The sequence below is a fragment of the Phocoena phocoena genome, chromosome 3 (genome assembly GCF_963924675.1).
Source record: "Phocoena phocoena chromosome 3, mPhoPho1.1, whole genome shotgun sequence".
Lineage (NCBI taxonomy): Eukaryota > Metazoa > Chordata > Mammalia > Artiodactyla > Phocoenidae > Phocoena > Phocoena phocoena.
In genome coordinates, this window is record NC_089221.1 from 166,526,638 (window position 1) to 166,542,110 (window position 15,473).

The 15,473-nt window shown below is 56.0% G+C and overlaps 1 protein-coding gene and 1 pseudogene across 1 annotated transcript; both read left to right on the top strand.

The window, feature by feature from the left end:
* The first annotated feature begins 1,791 nt into the window (after window positions 1-1,791).
* Window positions 1,792-4,111, top strand: LOC136120419 (CAP-Gly domain-containing linker protein 1 pseudogene; annotated as a pseudogene).
* Window positions 4,112-10,894: 6,783 nt separating this feature from the next.
* Window positions 10,895-15,249, top strand: EIF3G (eukaryotic translation initiation factor 3 subunit G). The gene is made up of 11 exons (XM_065873205.1): window positions 10,895-10,959; window positions 11,099-11,145; window positions 11,646-11,729; window positions 11,841-11,929; window positions 12,080-12,139; window positions 13,128-13,232; window positions 13,322-13,511; window positions 14,237-14,344; window positions 14,458-14,594; window positions 14,681-14,787; window positions 15,137-15,249. The coding sequence occupies exons 1-11, from the start codon at window positions 10,940-10,942 to the stop codon at window positions 15,150-15,152; spliced, it is 963 nt and encodes a 320-aa protein (XP_065729277.1). The 5' UTR covers window positions 10,895-10,939; the 3' UTR covers window positions 15,153-15,249.
* The last annotated feature ends 224 nt before the right edge of the window (window positions 15,250-15,473 follow it).

The window sequence follows — 15,473 nt, forward strand, 5'->3', positions numbered from 1 at the left end:
AGAAGCAGCCCGAGGGACACCGGGCCTCTGTGGGCAGCAGGCGCCGTGCCGGGCACTGGCCTCCCTGCAGCCTCACGGCCCCACCGGCCACTGCTGGGCAGGAGCACAGGGCGCCCTGGGAGGGCGGGGCGGCACTCAGGACCCCGCCCCGCGCCAGCAGGCCGCCTCTCCTGGGCGTCCCCCCTTCACGGGCGTCCCGTGGTCCCTCCGGCCAGTGGTTCTCAGGTGCCAAGGCAGTCTGCGCAGCCCCACGGTCCACACCCTCGCCTCCCCCAGCCTCGAAGCTCCGTGCGCCTGCCGCTCCGGAGGACTTCGGGGCCCCCGCCCTCGGCCCATCCTGGAGACTGGAGTCCCACAGTCCTCGGAGTCCCGGTTTCCTCCACCACAAGGCACAGAACCGGCCAAAGCAGGACAGCATTTGTGTTGAGTAACAAGAACTGTGGCTGAACCCTGGGTTGAGCCTGATACCCGCGTTAAGTGTTAACCGTGTCTTTGACTTTTGACGCAAACCAGCCAGCGCAGGGCTGCACCCCAGCCCCTTCTGTACGGGGCTCCCACACTCGGGGCCACCGTCCCTCTGCGCTCGTCACACCAGGTAGGCCCGGAGCCCCGGGTCATTCTAGCCGATCCTGAGCTGCTCCTACCGGGGACCCACACCTCAGGCTCCAGTCCCCAGCCACCCCTCCCCTCATTGCTGCCGAACCCTCGTGCTCCCGGGAGGCCCTAGGTGACGAGGCGGGCCCCTGCCCAGAACCGCGAGTGACAAGCTCTTTCCTCATCTGCTGGCCTCACTGTTCTCTGTCCTCCACACAAACCGACTCGGTCAGCGCTCACGACCACCTGTGAGGGGGTCCTCGGGGCACGCACGTTGCAGAGGGTGAACAGGGACAACGGGGTCCAGTGACCGGCCTCCGGGGACCCAGCTGGTTGGTGGCAGAGCTGGGTCTGATCCCAGAGGTCAAGACGCGTGCAGCCACGGCGCCACACGCCCCCCACCGAGGTGACGCGCTCGACCATGGGTGGCTCACCGTGCCCGGCCCCCTCCCCACCCCACGGGGCTGCCACCCGGGAGGGGCCGGGCTGCCCATCACCTGCCTGTCCAGGGCGCCGCAGGGACCCCGTCCGGCTGGACCAGGGGTGGGAAGAGCTGAGGTCTCTGGGGTCCACGCTGAGGGCAGAGGGGTATCAGGCAGCTGGGAGGACCTGAAGGGACGGGTCCTGGGAGACTGGGCCCACTGGGACCCCACGGGGCCGCAGGGCTCAGCCCAGAGAGGAGGGAGGGGGTGAAGGTGGACGCCACGCTCGTCAGCCTCCCATCGCCCCCCAGCCTCCGTGCAGGAGGAAGGAGACGGGGCTGGGCGCTGGCTCTGTGTCCAGGCCACGCTTTCCAGCCGGGCAGTCCGGGAGCCCCCTTCCCTTCCCTCGGCCTGGCCTCACCTGGGTTGGCCTGCTGGACTTGGTGAGCTTGTCCAGCAGCTCCTGGGGGACGGCGCTGCCCGTGCAGTGGTGCTGGGACATCCTGAGCAGCGGCTCCACCACCCACGCCCCGTTCTCCAGCATCTGCGAAGGTGCCTCCACAAAGCCCCACTCCCCGTGGCGAACTCAGCCTGCAAAGCGGCCTGTGGAGCTGCAGGAGGGCCCTACCCTGGACCCCAGACCTGCCCGGGACACAGTGAGGCAGAGAGCCAGCCGTCCTGCGGGTCACCGCGCCTCCTCCCCACCCACGGAGCCAACAGTCTCCAGCCAAAGCCCCGCGCCCAGGAGGCAAAGGCGCAGACACAGAGGATCTGGATGGCGGCCGTTGGCAGGTGCTCGTTGTTCCTCTTGTACCTGAAATTCTTCCTGAAGACAGGGCGCCTGACGCAGTGCGGCTGGAACCCAGGCCCAGCAGGTGTGGGTCCACATGAGCCCAGTGACCCCGGCATGTCCTTCCCAGGCCCCAGGGAGCAGGGCAGACGCTGCCTCCTCACTCCTGGGTCACTCGACCCCCAACTTCCGGTTCCAGCCCCAACTGCAAACAAGCGTCCTTCTCTCGGTCTGCTGAATGCCCCGATGTTGGCATTTTTGTGTTTTCGGGGTGATTTCCCTGCTCAACACGGCTCCGAGCATAGAGCTGAAGTGTTGGCCGGTGTCCCAAGTGCAGGAGGGTGGTGACGTGCTCACGGGGACAGTGCGTTTGTTAGATGAGTTTCCTTTAGGCGAGGGTTACAGCCCCGCAGTGAGTGAATCAACAACTGCTATCAGACCAGGTGTCTCTAAACAGAAACGCATATCACATGTGGCCGCGTGGGGATCGGTGGTGACAACGTGGTGACAGAGGGTGACCCCCAGCCTCACACCACAGACAACACTCCACCACAGTGGACAACAAAAAAATGAAAAGCTTGACTACAAAACTTCTAGGCAGAAAATTTAGAAGAAACTCTTAGTGCCTCGGGTTAGAGAAGGATTTCTTCCATAGGACACAAAAGGTGCAAGAAAACAGTTAGTAGACTGAACTTCAAAGTCAAAACCTTCTGTTCATAAACATACTAGTAATAAGAGGTCCCTCCACACACGGGGACGTCCCTCAGCCACGCAGAGGGGTGAAGCCCTGACACTCGCTGCTACGTGGATGGACCTTGAGGACACGATGCTCAGCGAGAGAAGCCAGACACAGAAGGACACACAGTGTGCGACTCCACTGATGGGAAACGTCCAGAACAGGTAGATCCAGAGTCAGAGAGTGGGTTCCTGGTTGTCAGGGGCTGGCGAGGAGAAGGAGTGATAGCTAACGGCATGAGGGACATTTTTGGGGTGATGGAAATGGTCCAAAACATGGCAGTAGTGACGGCTTCACAGCTCAGTAAACTGTCCCCACGCGCTCCGGTGCAGCCTGTGAGAACATCGCTCTCAGGACGAGGGGCTGACCGCAGGAAGACTGAGAGAGCAGTGGGTCCTGGGCCTGGCCACTCAGCTGGGGGCCCCCTGTGGGAAGTCACTGGGACTTGCTGAGCCTCCATCGAGACTGGCAGCAGCCCCAGGGCCTCACAGGGTGCGGTGCTCCTGGCCCCAGAGCCTTCCCTCTGGTTCTCATCACCGGCTGTCACCAGACTTGCAGGCAACGTTCCTTTCTTTTGTCTTTTTTAAAGGTAACTCTTGAGTACATGTATTTAACATGTAGGGAACTAGCCCTGACACCTTGATCTGGGTCTTCCAGCCTCCAGAGCCTCGAGGACATACATTTCCATTGTTTATGCACCAGTGCGTGGGGTTTGACAATGGAAGCTGACCCTAAGGGCGTTGCCACATGAGGGGTGACATCAGCGGAAGAATCCCTTGGCGAGGGCCTGCCTGAGGACCACACGCGCCCTGGGCCCTCCCCACCCCCTGCCTGCAGCCCCGCGCCTGCACCCACCTGGGAGCAGAGCTGGTGCATCACGTGCCGGAACTCGTGGAAGTAGGTCTCCAGCTCACTGTGCTGCAGCGGGGAGGGCGGGTCGCGTGGGCTTGGTGAACTTGGCCACCGTGGCCGCGATGGCGATCTGGTGGCTCCCATCCTGCTGCAGGCAGCCCGGCTGCAGGCTGAAGCAGGCCGTCTGCTGAGACACAAGAGGAGTTTGTGGGTGATTTTCGAGTTGGGGAGTGAGTTTGGGTGAATGGGAATAAGCCTGGATTTATCCAGTTCCTGGGAGAAACCCAGTTTGCACCAGGCCAATGGGCCGGGATCATTTTAGATGAACCCACAGGCAAGAACGATGGTTCAGTGGCAGGAATTCGGTATTTCCAGTGTGAGCCTTTAAAGGGCATATTCACCCGACCTTCAAAGTTGACGAGGAAGGTACAGGCAGAAGACATAGCGGATGGCCTGCAGACAACTCATGCTTCCAGAGCGACTTCGCCTCTGTCCACTTCGACAGCCAGTATGGTGTCCTCTTCCCCAGCCAACCCCTCAAATATTCCCCATAAATCGCCCCAGCCAACCGCAAAGGAACCTTCAGCTATGCCTCAAATCAGCAACCTTACACAAACCACCAATGAATCTATTTCCAACCTTTCAGAGGCCAGCTCAATCAAGAAAGGAGAAAGAGAGCTCAAAACTGGAGACCGAGTATTGGAGACACGGGTTTGATCCCTGATCCGGGAACTGAGATCCCACGTGCCGAGGGGCAACCAAGTCCGGGCGCTCTGGAGCCTGCGTGCCACCACTAGAGAGAAGACTGTGTGCTGCAACTAAGACCCGATGCAGCCAAATAAATAAATATTAAACAAACAAACAATACAAACTCGGACTTCCCTTCCCTGGGGAGGGACGCGGGGTGAGGCCCAGCTTCTGCAGAGGAGCCCCAGCCCACGGCCGACAGGTTCCCCCACGCACGCACCAAGGGTAGAGGTCCAGGTAGAACTTGCCGATGGAGGACCTTGCCTGAGGCCGCATCCCGGACCGTGTAGAGCCTCACGCCTTCGTGCCACACGTTGGCGCCCTCCTCCAGGTCGAAGGTCAGCCCCAGCAGATCCTGGGAGACGCCCAGCAGCCCACGCGTGACCACCTACATGGGGAAGGACTCACTGAGCAGGTACTGGTCCACGTGGTAGCACGTCTCCTCCCCCTGGTTCATGTAGTAGCGCAGGTCCCAGGCGTTGCTGGGCCCCGTCAAAGTGCAGGCCCCGCCTCTGGCACTCGGCCTTCTTTAGCTCCAGGATCACGGCCACTGCTCCTGGCTCCCCGAGGGGCTTCAGCTTCTGGGTCAGCTCACCTGCGGGCAGAGGGGAGAGGCTTGGCTACGTCCCTGGGGCGGCCCCCCAGCCCCTCAAGGAAGAATGAAGGGTCCGGGAAGGTGACCCCCAAGGGCTGACACAGTGGGGTCTCAGGCAGCACCGTGTCCGGTCAAGGTCCGCCTGACCCCGTCCCACTGGGACTCAGGGGGAGGCGGGGTTACCTAGGACAGTGGCCACCACCTGGCTGGTCTTGTCCACGTTCATCTCCAGCACGGAGTCGGCATGCGTGCGGAACCCCAGCAGGTGGGACTTCAGGGCCTGCAGCCTCACCAGCTCCCTTGAGGATCACGCAGTTCTCCTGGAACCCAGAGACGGAAGGCGCTGGGGACCGTGGGCCACGCCCTCCCCGCGGGCCCCGGGCCAAGTCTCTGCAGGCGGGCAGGGCTCTCAGGCCACTAGCGGGCACAGCCAATCCCGCTAGACACTTTGGTGCTGTCCTAACACGTGGTCTTTATAAACACAGGTCCTTTTGGAACCAGAAAGGGCATGAACCGTGATGGGCTCTAAGGCCAAGGGCAGGAAGAAATGCGGCCAGGCTCTCCAGGAGTCACCAAGGGGCCTCCCCGGGCTCAACAAGACAAACACGGCTGCCGTGCAGACAGCAGCTCATCCCCACGGCGCCCGAACACCCAGCCCCTGGACGGTGAGACACCTGTTGCTGCAGGTGGCACGTGGCTCACTGATGAGGCCCGGCCCCAGGCATACGCCACCTTCTCGGGGGCCACCTCTCCGGTTCTGCGGTGGGGTTCTCCTGGGAGCCCCCAGCCCCCACAGGACCAGAGTGGCCTGTCTGCAGGCCGAGAAGGTGGGGACCCAGGACTGTCCCCCGTGCTCCCCCGCATCCCCCACAAGGCCGAGCGAGCACCAGTGGTGTCTGCGGGGAGGATGAAGGGCTCATGCACAGCCCCCATCTACTGAAGATGCGAAACGGGAGAAGCACAGACTGCAGCCACACGCGGTATGGGCCAAACACAAGTGTCCATGCAGGACCCGATGTCTGAATGTCAAGGCCGTGCCCGGGCCACAGCGAGAAGGCCCAGCCGGATTGCAAGGCACAGAGAGGGGATGGGGGGGCCATCTGCGCATCTGAGCTCATCAGGCATCACCCCAAAGGGAGACGGAGAGGGAGAGAGGAAGAGACTTCTCTCCCTTCCCTGGGGGCTCTCTAGTGCAGCCAAGGCTGAAAACCACTGCATTTCGGGAGATGGGTCCTCGTGGAAAAGTTAAATAGTAGCTCATGGCATTATCGACACATATTAAAAAGGCTCAAATTCTTGGGGAGTCAGGGAGGGTAGCTGGCAGCTGCCTCGTAAACGAGGAGAGATTGGGCATCGGAGGAGGTGCCTATGCAGCCCGCCACCCAGGGCCCCACAGACTTCAACTCCCAGCGGTGGTCCCGGGCTGGAGGTCAGCGGGGAGGTCAGGCCGTCCAAGCATCAACGTTGACTTCAGGGCTGATCTAAAAGGCGCCTGGTGGTTGTTGAAGCAGAAAGAAGAGAAAGCAGTGGGGAGAGGATGGGAGGGGGAGGGAGCCCCCCTCCTCTGCCCCTCTCCCTCTCTCCCTCCCTCTCTCCCTCTCTCTTTGCTGTACACCTGAAATTAACATAATACTGTAAATCAACTGTACTTAACTATATTTTAAAAAATAGATAAGTAGGGCTTCCCTGGTGGCGCAGTGGTTGAGAGTCCACCTGCCGATGTAGGGGACGTGGGTTCGTGTCCCGGTCCGGGAAGATCCCACATGCCGCAGAGCGGCTGGAGCCGTGGGCCATGGCCGCTGAGCCTGTGCGTCCGGAGCCTGTGCTCCGCGATGGGAGGAGCCACGGCAGTGAGAGGCCCGCAAAAAAAAAAAAAAAAAAAATATATATATATATATATATAAGTAAAATGAGGTCATTAGGGTGGGCCCAAACCAATATGACTGGTGTCCTTATAAGGAGGATGTGAAGGCACAGGGCGAAAACAGCCATCCACAAGCCAGGGAGAGAGGCCTCAGAACGACATTTTGATCTCAGATCCCCAGCCTCCAGAACTGTGAGAAAATAAAATTCTGTTGTTTATAAGCCATTCAATCTGTGGTATTTTGTTATGGCAGAAACTAATACAAATTGTTCCCAGTTTTGGCCATTGTGAATAAATCTGCTATGTACATACTCTAATGCGTGGCCTTTTGTGGACGTGTATTTGTGGCTCTTATGAAGAATACTGAGAAGTGGAATTCCACGTGTGACATCCAGTGAACCCCCGAAGCTGCTGCTGAATTTCCAAGGGATGGCACACCCTGCATGTCCACACTCTCCTCCTTATGCCTTTTGCAGGAGTTGCTTCTGCCCTTGTCTTGGCTGCTGTCCTGTGGAGATTCTGGATGTGGAAAGAATGTCTGTGCCATGAAAAGGACCAAAAGAAGGGCTCGGGGACGTTTTTCCATTCAGTCTTGGACTCAGGCTTCTCCCCACTGCCCTATGCTTCCCTGGGCCCCCTTTTATTATTCCTTGGAAAATTCCTGATTTTTAGAAAAAAATAATACACACTTGATGTTTAAGAAAAAGTGCTCCAGGGACTTCCCTGGTGGTCCAGTGGTTAAGACTCCACGCTTCCACTTCAGGGGGCACGGGTTCGATCCTTGGTCGGGGAACTAAGATCCCGCATGCCGCACGATGCAGCCAAAAAAAGAAAAAAGAAAGAGAAAAGAAAAAGTATTCCATACAGAAAGAATACTGAAAAGGAAGTACATGCATACCTCAGAGATATTGCAGATTTGGTCGTGAACCACTGCAGTAAAGCAAATATCAAAATCAATCAATGGGGGCTTCCCTGGTGGCGCAATGGTTGAGAGTCTGCCTGCCGATGCAGGGGACACGGGTTCGTGCCCCGGTCCGGGAAGATCCCACATGCCGTGGAGCGGCTGGGCCCGTGAGCCATGGCCGCTGAGCCTGCGCGTCCGGAGCCCGTGCTCTGCAACGGGAGAGGCCACAACAGTGAGAGGCCCGCGTACCGCAAAAAAAAAAAAAAAAAAAAAAAAAAATCAATGGATCAATCAATAAAGAGAATATCATGAGTCGCCATTTTTTCTTTGGTTTTCCAGTACATATAAAAGTCACATTTACACTGTACTGTAGTCTATTAAGTCCACGATAGCATTATGTCTAAAAAAAAAAATCTTAGGGACTTCCCTGGTGATCTAGTGGTTAGAAATCTGCCTTCCAATACAAGGCACGCAGGTTCGATCCCTGGTTGTCCCACATGCTATGTATGGGACAATTAAGGCCTGGCGCCACAACTACTGAGCCCATGTGCTTTAGAGCCCTTGTGCCACAACTAGAGAGAAGCCCGCGCACCGCAGCGAGGAAGATCCCGTGTGCCGCAGCAAGGAAGATCCCGTGTGCCGCAACTAAGACCTGATGCAGCCAAATAAATATTTTTAAAAACCCTTAATTTAAAAATATTGCTAAAAATGCTAACCATTATCTGACAACACAGGGTTCCCACAAACGTTCAACTGGTAAAAAAAATTCTGCAAAGCGCAATGAAACGAAGTATGCCTGTAAAGATGAGGCCAAACTGAAACACCCAGAAGCATCAGTGTTTAGTGGTTAACATCCTTCCGGGCAGCCAGAAATGGGCACAGTTTTCCCTCAAGGGGTGGTGCTCATATGAGTGGGGCGACATTTAGCTAATCCCTTAATCATGATGGTTGTGCAGCTTTCAATTTTCCAATCCTTTAAGCCACACTGTGCTGGACACTTTCTTACAGATGATTTAGTGCACTTGGATGTGTATTTCCTTGGGCCAGTCCTGGAAGAAGAAGTGCAAGTTCCTGGATATGAAAAACATATTAAAATACATTTATATGTTACATCTCGCACGTATTACATGAATGTGTGCTATATATTAATATACGAAGTATAATTTTATAGTTATGTATATGTTTGTATTTAAACCAAAAAACATCACATGATAAAAATTTTAAATACAACAGAAAAATCCGAAAATAAGCTTTTCTTTCCTAATGGCTTCCTCTCAAAGCATCCCTTAGCAACAGTTTGATATTACTTTTCCAAAAATAGTTTGCATATATTTACATATATATGTGCTATTAAAGATTTACAAAATTTACAAAATTGTTTCCTATAGCATTTGCCATTTTATATCTTGCTTTCTCTCCTTACCATATATATATATATATATATATATATATATATATATATATATATATATTTTGGCCGCACTGTGCTGGCATGTGGGATCTTAATTCCCTGACCAGGGATCGAACGTGTGTGCCCCGCACTGGAAGCGTGGAGTCTTAACCGCTTGACCACCAGGGAAGTCCCTCAGATATATTTTTAAACATGACCACAAAGGGATCTACTTCCTTAAAGACTGCATAGTATTTAATAGATTACAGCATAGCATGTCTTAATCTATTTAAACAACCCCATGAACGGACAGATAGGCGTTGCTAGTTTTTGTTATCATAAACAATACTGCCCAGATAGCTTATTCTCACATCTTTGCATACATTTACAAGTTTTTCTCACAGGTTGAGTTATTAGCTAGTTCAAAGGAAAATACATATGTGCATTTAAGTTTTAGCAGATGTTGTCAATATTCCATCCAAAGAATTTGCATAATTTCACGGAATAACAAAGTGTGGGAGTGTCTTTTTCTCTACATCTTTGCTAACATTGGGTAAGATACATCTTTTACCGTTTTGCCCATCTGCTACATTGTTTGGATTTTGCATTCCTTGGAGTAAACTTGAGTGAGTTTGCACAATGTTTATAGGCTCTCTGTACAAACTTTATAATAGTTTCTTCTGTGTGGACACTCTCTTTCTTTCTGTCTGTCTTTTTTTTTTTTTTTTTTTTTTGGTGGCGCTGCATGGCTTGCGGGATCTTAGTTCTACAACTAGGGATCGAACCTGTGACCTCTGCAATGGAAGCTTGAAGTCCTAACCACTGCATGCCAGGGAATTCCCAACCATCCTCTTTACTTACTTACTTTCCCAGCCTCCTTCCTGGACTCCTGCTAATTTATTCCTTTCCACTCTATCCTCTACAGGCTTCCAAAATAACCTTTCTCACAAGAAAATCTGGTCACATTGGGTCACCACTCAAAACATGTCAGTGACCTCACCCACACCCCGCAGCCTATGCTCTTTAGTCTAGTTTTAAAAGTCCTTTATAATATGGTTCCTACCCCATCCCAAATGCCCATTAATTGAGCACTAAGTTCAGACACCCTGTGGGTGCTGGGGACCCAGAGATGAATGAAACAGGCAGATGTCTGCTTTCTGCAGCAGTCTACAGCAGTTTTTACTATTTTTTTCATTATTGCCTCTCTATAGGAGAAAAATAGAATTATCTTTAATTTAAAGCAGTTTTAATCTAATTACATTTAATTTCTCCCTAACAGCAGAAATTAAATGTTTAGGAATAAGATTTTGTCAGGGAGGGTTGGCTTTGGAGGGCCACAAGCCATTGTCATGTCTAAGGTTTTTTTGTTCTGTTTTGTTTTGTTTTCCCCACCCAAGAATTAGTTTTGGCCCTCTTGGGAGCCATATCACTCCCATTGAGAATGCATGCTCTAGAGGGAGAGCTGGACAGTAAACAAGTAAATGGAAAAGATCATTCCAGGGAGCCAAGAATGTTACTGTGAACTCCCTGGTGGTCCAGTGGTTAGGACTCTGCGCTTCCACTTCAGGGGACCCGGGTTTGATCCCTGGTTGGGGAACTAAGATCCTGTAACACCCGTGGCGCAGCTGAAAAAAAAGTTACTAAAGGAGGAAGAATGGTTGAGGGAGCCACGACATCTTGATAATTTGAATCAGGAAATCTCTTTCCAGACAAGGAAGACGAGCCTTGGTTTCTTCAGCTGCAAAATGGAAATAATAATTTCTCCCCACAGTTCCTGCAAACAGTGAAAGCTCAATAACTGTGCTTTGTTGTTATTATTAATTTTTAATTTTTTAAAAAACGTAAATGAGATACGCTCCTATTTAGCTACCTAGCAGGGTACCAGCGCCCACCCTCTCACACAGCCGGCGCCTCTACCTCCGTCCGTACGGGGGCGCTGTGGGGCACAGCGGTTGGGCTGCTCTAGGCAGCGGAATCGGAAGTCTCGTGCTCCTCTCACTTCCGGTCTTTGGCCCAGGCTTGGGCTGCGTGGAGAAGGTGTTCCAATGCCGACCGGAGACTTTGAGTGAGTCAGGGGTCATGGAGGGAGGCTTGGGAGGCGGACTGGGCGTTCTAGGGGGTATTATGGATCCTGGGTGCGCCGAGGCCGCGGGAGCCGGGCCGCGCCTCACCCAGCCCTCCTCCTGGCCAACTTGTCCCCGCAGTTCGAAGCCCAGTTGGGCCGATCAGGTGGAAGAGGAGGGAGAGGACGGTGAGTCTGCCCTGTCGCCCCCGATCACCACAGCCAGCCCTCCAGGCCGTCACTGCTGCCTGTTCCAGTCCCCCACCCTGGCACCGCCGTCTGACCCTGCATCTCCCCTCACGGCCAGCCCCTGCCCCGCGCCATCCTTATCCGGGCCAGCCTGTCTCCAATTCCAGACGTTCACCTCTTCCTCCCATGCCACCGCCCAAATCCTTGGTCCCAGCACAGCTGCTCCCATTCTCCGGGGAGGAAGTTGTAACAGCCTCCCTCCTGCCTTTGTACTAGCGCCCGGGTGCCAGGGATCCCCTATGCTTGCCATTGCTGGAAGTTGCTACAGCCAGCTTCGTGTCCCTGGACGGCTATCCCAGGACACTTCCTGGCCAGTCGTCTGCCCTTGGTCCCGCCTTTCTCAACTCTTGGTGCGGACATCATCCCAAAGCTCCCTCCATTTCGGTTTGGGAGCTCTTGCCTCTCTATCTAATCCCTGTTCCTTACACTCCCTTTCACAGACAAATGTGTCACCAGCGAGCTCCTCAAGGGGATCCCTCTGGCCACCGGGGATACCAGCCCAGAGCCTGAACTATTGCCGGGAGGTGAGTGACAGACTCCTCTCCGTCCCTGGGCTGCCTCTTCTCCCCAGCCGCCTTCCTGCCTGGTCCCCGTTCCCCAGGGCTCAGTTCCTCTTGTGTCTTCCCCTCTCTCAGCTCCACTGCCGTCTCCCAAGGAGGTCATCAATGGAAACATCAAGACACTGACTGAGTACAAGATAGATGAGGATGGCAAGAAGTTCAAGGTGAGGCTGGGGAAGAGGTGGGTGCCCTTTGCTTGGGGGCACTTGGACAAGGAGAGAATGATGTGTGTTGGGTGCATTGATGAGGAAGATCCCCTGGCCCCAGGAACCTTGAGGAGCTGGAAGCCCACACGTCTCCCTTTCTGTCTACAGATTGTTCGCACCTTCAGAATTGAGACCCGGAAGGCCTCAAAGGCTGTGGCAAGAAGGAAGGTAAGGACTTCCCTGGCAGTCCAGCGGTTAGGGCTCTGCGCGTCCACTGCAGGACGCCTGGCTTCAATCACCGGTCGGGGAACTAAGAGCCCACATGCCGCGTAGTGCGGCCAAAAATAGAAAAGAATAAAAAAAAAAAAGAAAGGGGAGAAAGGTAAGACCCTTCTTCCCCTGTCTTGGGGGCACCTCCAGGGTTGACTCAGAGAAAAATAGGAATGCTTTTCCCCAGTACCTTTATTTTTAGAAGTGGGGTTTAACTGTTTGTACTTGTTTTACTGGAGCAGAACTGAGGCCTGTTTGCAGTCTGTGGGGGGCCCTGAAAAGTCCAGCAGGTGCAGCAGTGGGTGGGCTTGATTCTTATTCCTCTTGGGTTGTCCACCAGGAGGAACAGAGCCAAGCCTTCCCCTCAGGTGGCTGTCACAGCAGAAGAAGTGATAGCGATAAATACATTTGGCACAATTCCCGGCGTACTTTCTCTGTGTTAGACCCAGGTGCTTTGCAGGAAGTATTTTCTCATTCAGTCCCCGGAGCGTTCCGGGGAGGTGTGGGGAGCATTGTGGTCCCTTTTTTATAGGGGAGGAAGTTGAGGTTCAGGTTGTTTAATTAGCTCAAGGCCCCTGGAAGTCTGGGTGACCCTGCACACCCCTGAGCATCACTTCATGGTGGGGGCTGGTCCGCTACCTGCACGGCCCCCACCAGGAGCTGTTGGCTGTGGAGCTGTTTCCCCCCTGAGCCTCAGTTCTCTCATCTGGAACATGGGGCTGAGAGCTGCCCTTGCCTCCTGGAGCTGGTGGGAAGCTAGGGCCTGGCAGGCACTCAGGGAACAGGAACTGTCATCACCACTGCTTTGAGGAGCATTTGGGGAGGGTGGTGAGTGGGGTTCAAGGCTCAGACACCCTGGAGGTGGCGCTTGTAAGTCTAGGGTGCCAGTGGAGGGGGTCGCATTTGTCCTTGCCCTAACCTGTCCCCTATCCCGCCCTGAGCTCAGAACTGGAAGAAGTTTGGGAACTCAGAGTTTGACCCACCAGGGCCCAATGTGGCCACCACCACCGTCAGCGATGATGTATCCATGACATTCATCACCAGCAAAGAGGTAAGTGGGCCAAGAGGCTGGTGGCCAGGGCGGTGGTGGTGTCCGGGTTGTGCCAGCCCAGTCTGAGCTGCTCTGACCTGCCCCACCAGGATCTGAACTGCCAGGAAGAGGAGGACCCGATGAACAAGCTCAAGGGCCAGAAGATCGTGTCCTGCCGCATCTGCAAGGGCGACCACTGGACCACCCGCTGCCCCTACAAAGACACTCTGGGGCCCATGCAGAAGGAGCTGGCCGAGCAGCTGGGCCTGTCCACTGGCGAGAAGGAGAAGCTGCCCGGAGGTGCCAGGGCCCGGGGATGCGGCTGGCAGGCTGTGGGGTGGAGGACGGGGATTGTGTGCGCCTCTGGGAGAGTCGTGGGTCGTCACCTGGCGTCTGAATGGGACCGCCACTGCTGGGGCTGTCGTCTCCCACACAACAGCGTCCGCACTGCAAGGCTGTGACCACAGGCCACGTTTGTTTGTGTGAGAGAGACTGGCAGGTGGGTGCTCTGACTGCTGGTGATGTCACCTGACTCTCCTCACTGGGGGCCGTGAGAGCCGCTCGTGGGCACGGCCACGTGTGTGACTACATACACCATGAGTGGTGGGGAGACGGTTGTTCCCCGGATGTGTCTGTGAGTTTCCTGACTTGGGTGCGCCGTGTTTGTATGCCCACACCAAGGAGCAGACTCACCCAGGTGAGCAGCCACTTGTCGCCTGACCGGGGGCAGGTACCTGGGGCCTGTCCCTAACCCTGTGTACCTGTCTTCCCATGTGTTGTGAGGCTGGACATTGCTGTCAGCCCCTGTGGGTTCTCTCGCTCTTTCTGTGCTGCCGGCCGGGTGTTGAGGTGGTGTCAGCTTCCTGCATGTGACCTTTAAGTCGTGACCACGAGGCCTTGAAAGAATCAACCGATCACCTGTGGTTTGACAGTGGTGCTTGGGCGGGGCCGTGGCTGGAGCCGCCAGCATCCTGGGGCAGGTCTGTGCCGGGGAGGCCTGACTGGGCCTTGCTTTTGGTCTCCAGAGCTGGAGCCTGTGCAGGCCACTCAGAACAAGACGGGGAAGTATGTACCTCCGAGCCTGCGGGATGGAGCCAGCCGCCGCGGGGAATCCATGCAGCCCAACCGCAGAGGTGAGGTGGCGAGCACCCTGGCACTGGGCCGGCGGGCGGGCACCTCCCTGCACCCTGTGATTATCCCGCGGGCGGGGCCGGCCCCTTACAGATGCCTCTCCTTGCCCGCCCAGCCGACGACAACGCCACCATCCGCGTCACCAACCTGTCCGAGGACACTCGTGAGACCGACCTGCAGGAGCTCTTCCGGCCCTTCGGCTCCATCTCCCGCATCTACCTGGCAAAGGACAAGACCACCGGCCAGTCCAAGGTGGGCTGGCGGCCAGGGGGTGGGGAGGGGTCCTCCATAGGTCCCAGTTGTGCCTTGAGCGTCCCTGACCCCACCCCCTCCCCCAGGGCTTTGCCTTCATCAGCTTCCACCGCCGCGAGGACGCCGCTCGCGCCATTGCCGGGGTGTCCGGCTTCGGCTACGACCACCTCATCCTCAACGTCGAGTGGGCCAAGTGAGACCCCTGCCTTCCCCCGCCCCCCTACGGCGTCGCGGCCCACAGACGCTCAGGCTGACTGCAGGCCCCAGGCCAGGTTAACAGCCACAAAGGCTGTCCTGGGGCGCAGGTCATTTACTGTCCTTCTCCTCTCACGGAGGGGCGCACAGCCCATGCGCGGCGGGGCCTTCCCGCCGGTCTGGCTCGTCGTGTGCTCTGCGCCGCCACCCGGTCTCGTCCTGCCCTGTCCCCCTCATCCCCGTTGGGTTCCCTGTGGTGTGGGTGTAGGGTGTGCTCTTGGGATTCCCTTAGGGGTCGGAAGCCCCCATACTTCCCATCCTCAGCCACCTCGTGTTTCTCTCTCTAGGCCATCAACCAACTAAGCCGGCTGCTGCCGCTCGGCCCCCAGCCCCGGGATCCTTCAGTGACAGAGGGCAGCCTCCGGAAGCAGGGGGCTCCGAGGGCAATAAAAGATCTCCATCACCCTGTGCTGTTCCGTTTATTCGCAGATGTCACTCACACTGTGGTGGGCGGGGCCAGGCCCCCCCCACCCCCCCACCCCCCCATCCCGTTGTGGGTTTGCTCCCTGGCCCTGCCCGGGGTTACTGCTGCGGGTGGCAATTCCTGCTGCTCTGGCTTGGGCGCTCCCTGGTCCCACTGCAGGCCTTTCCTTGGGGAGGAAGTTTTGGCTCAGGGCCTCTTGG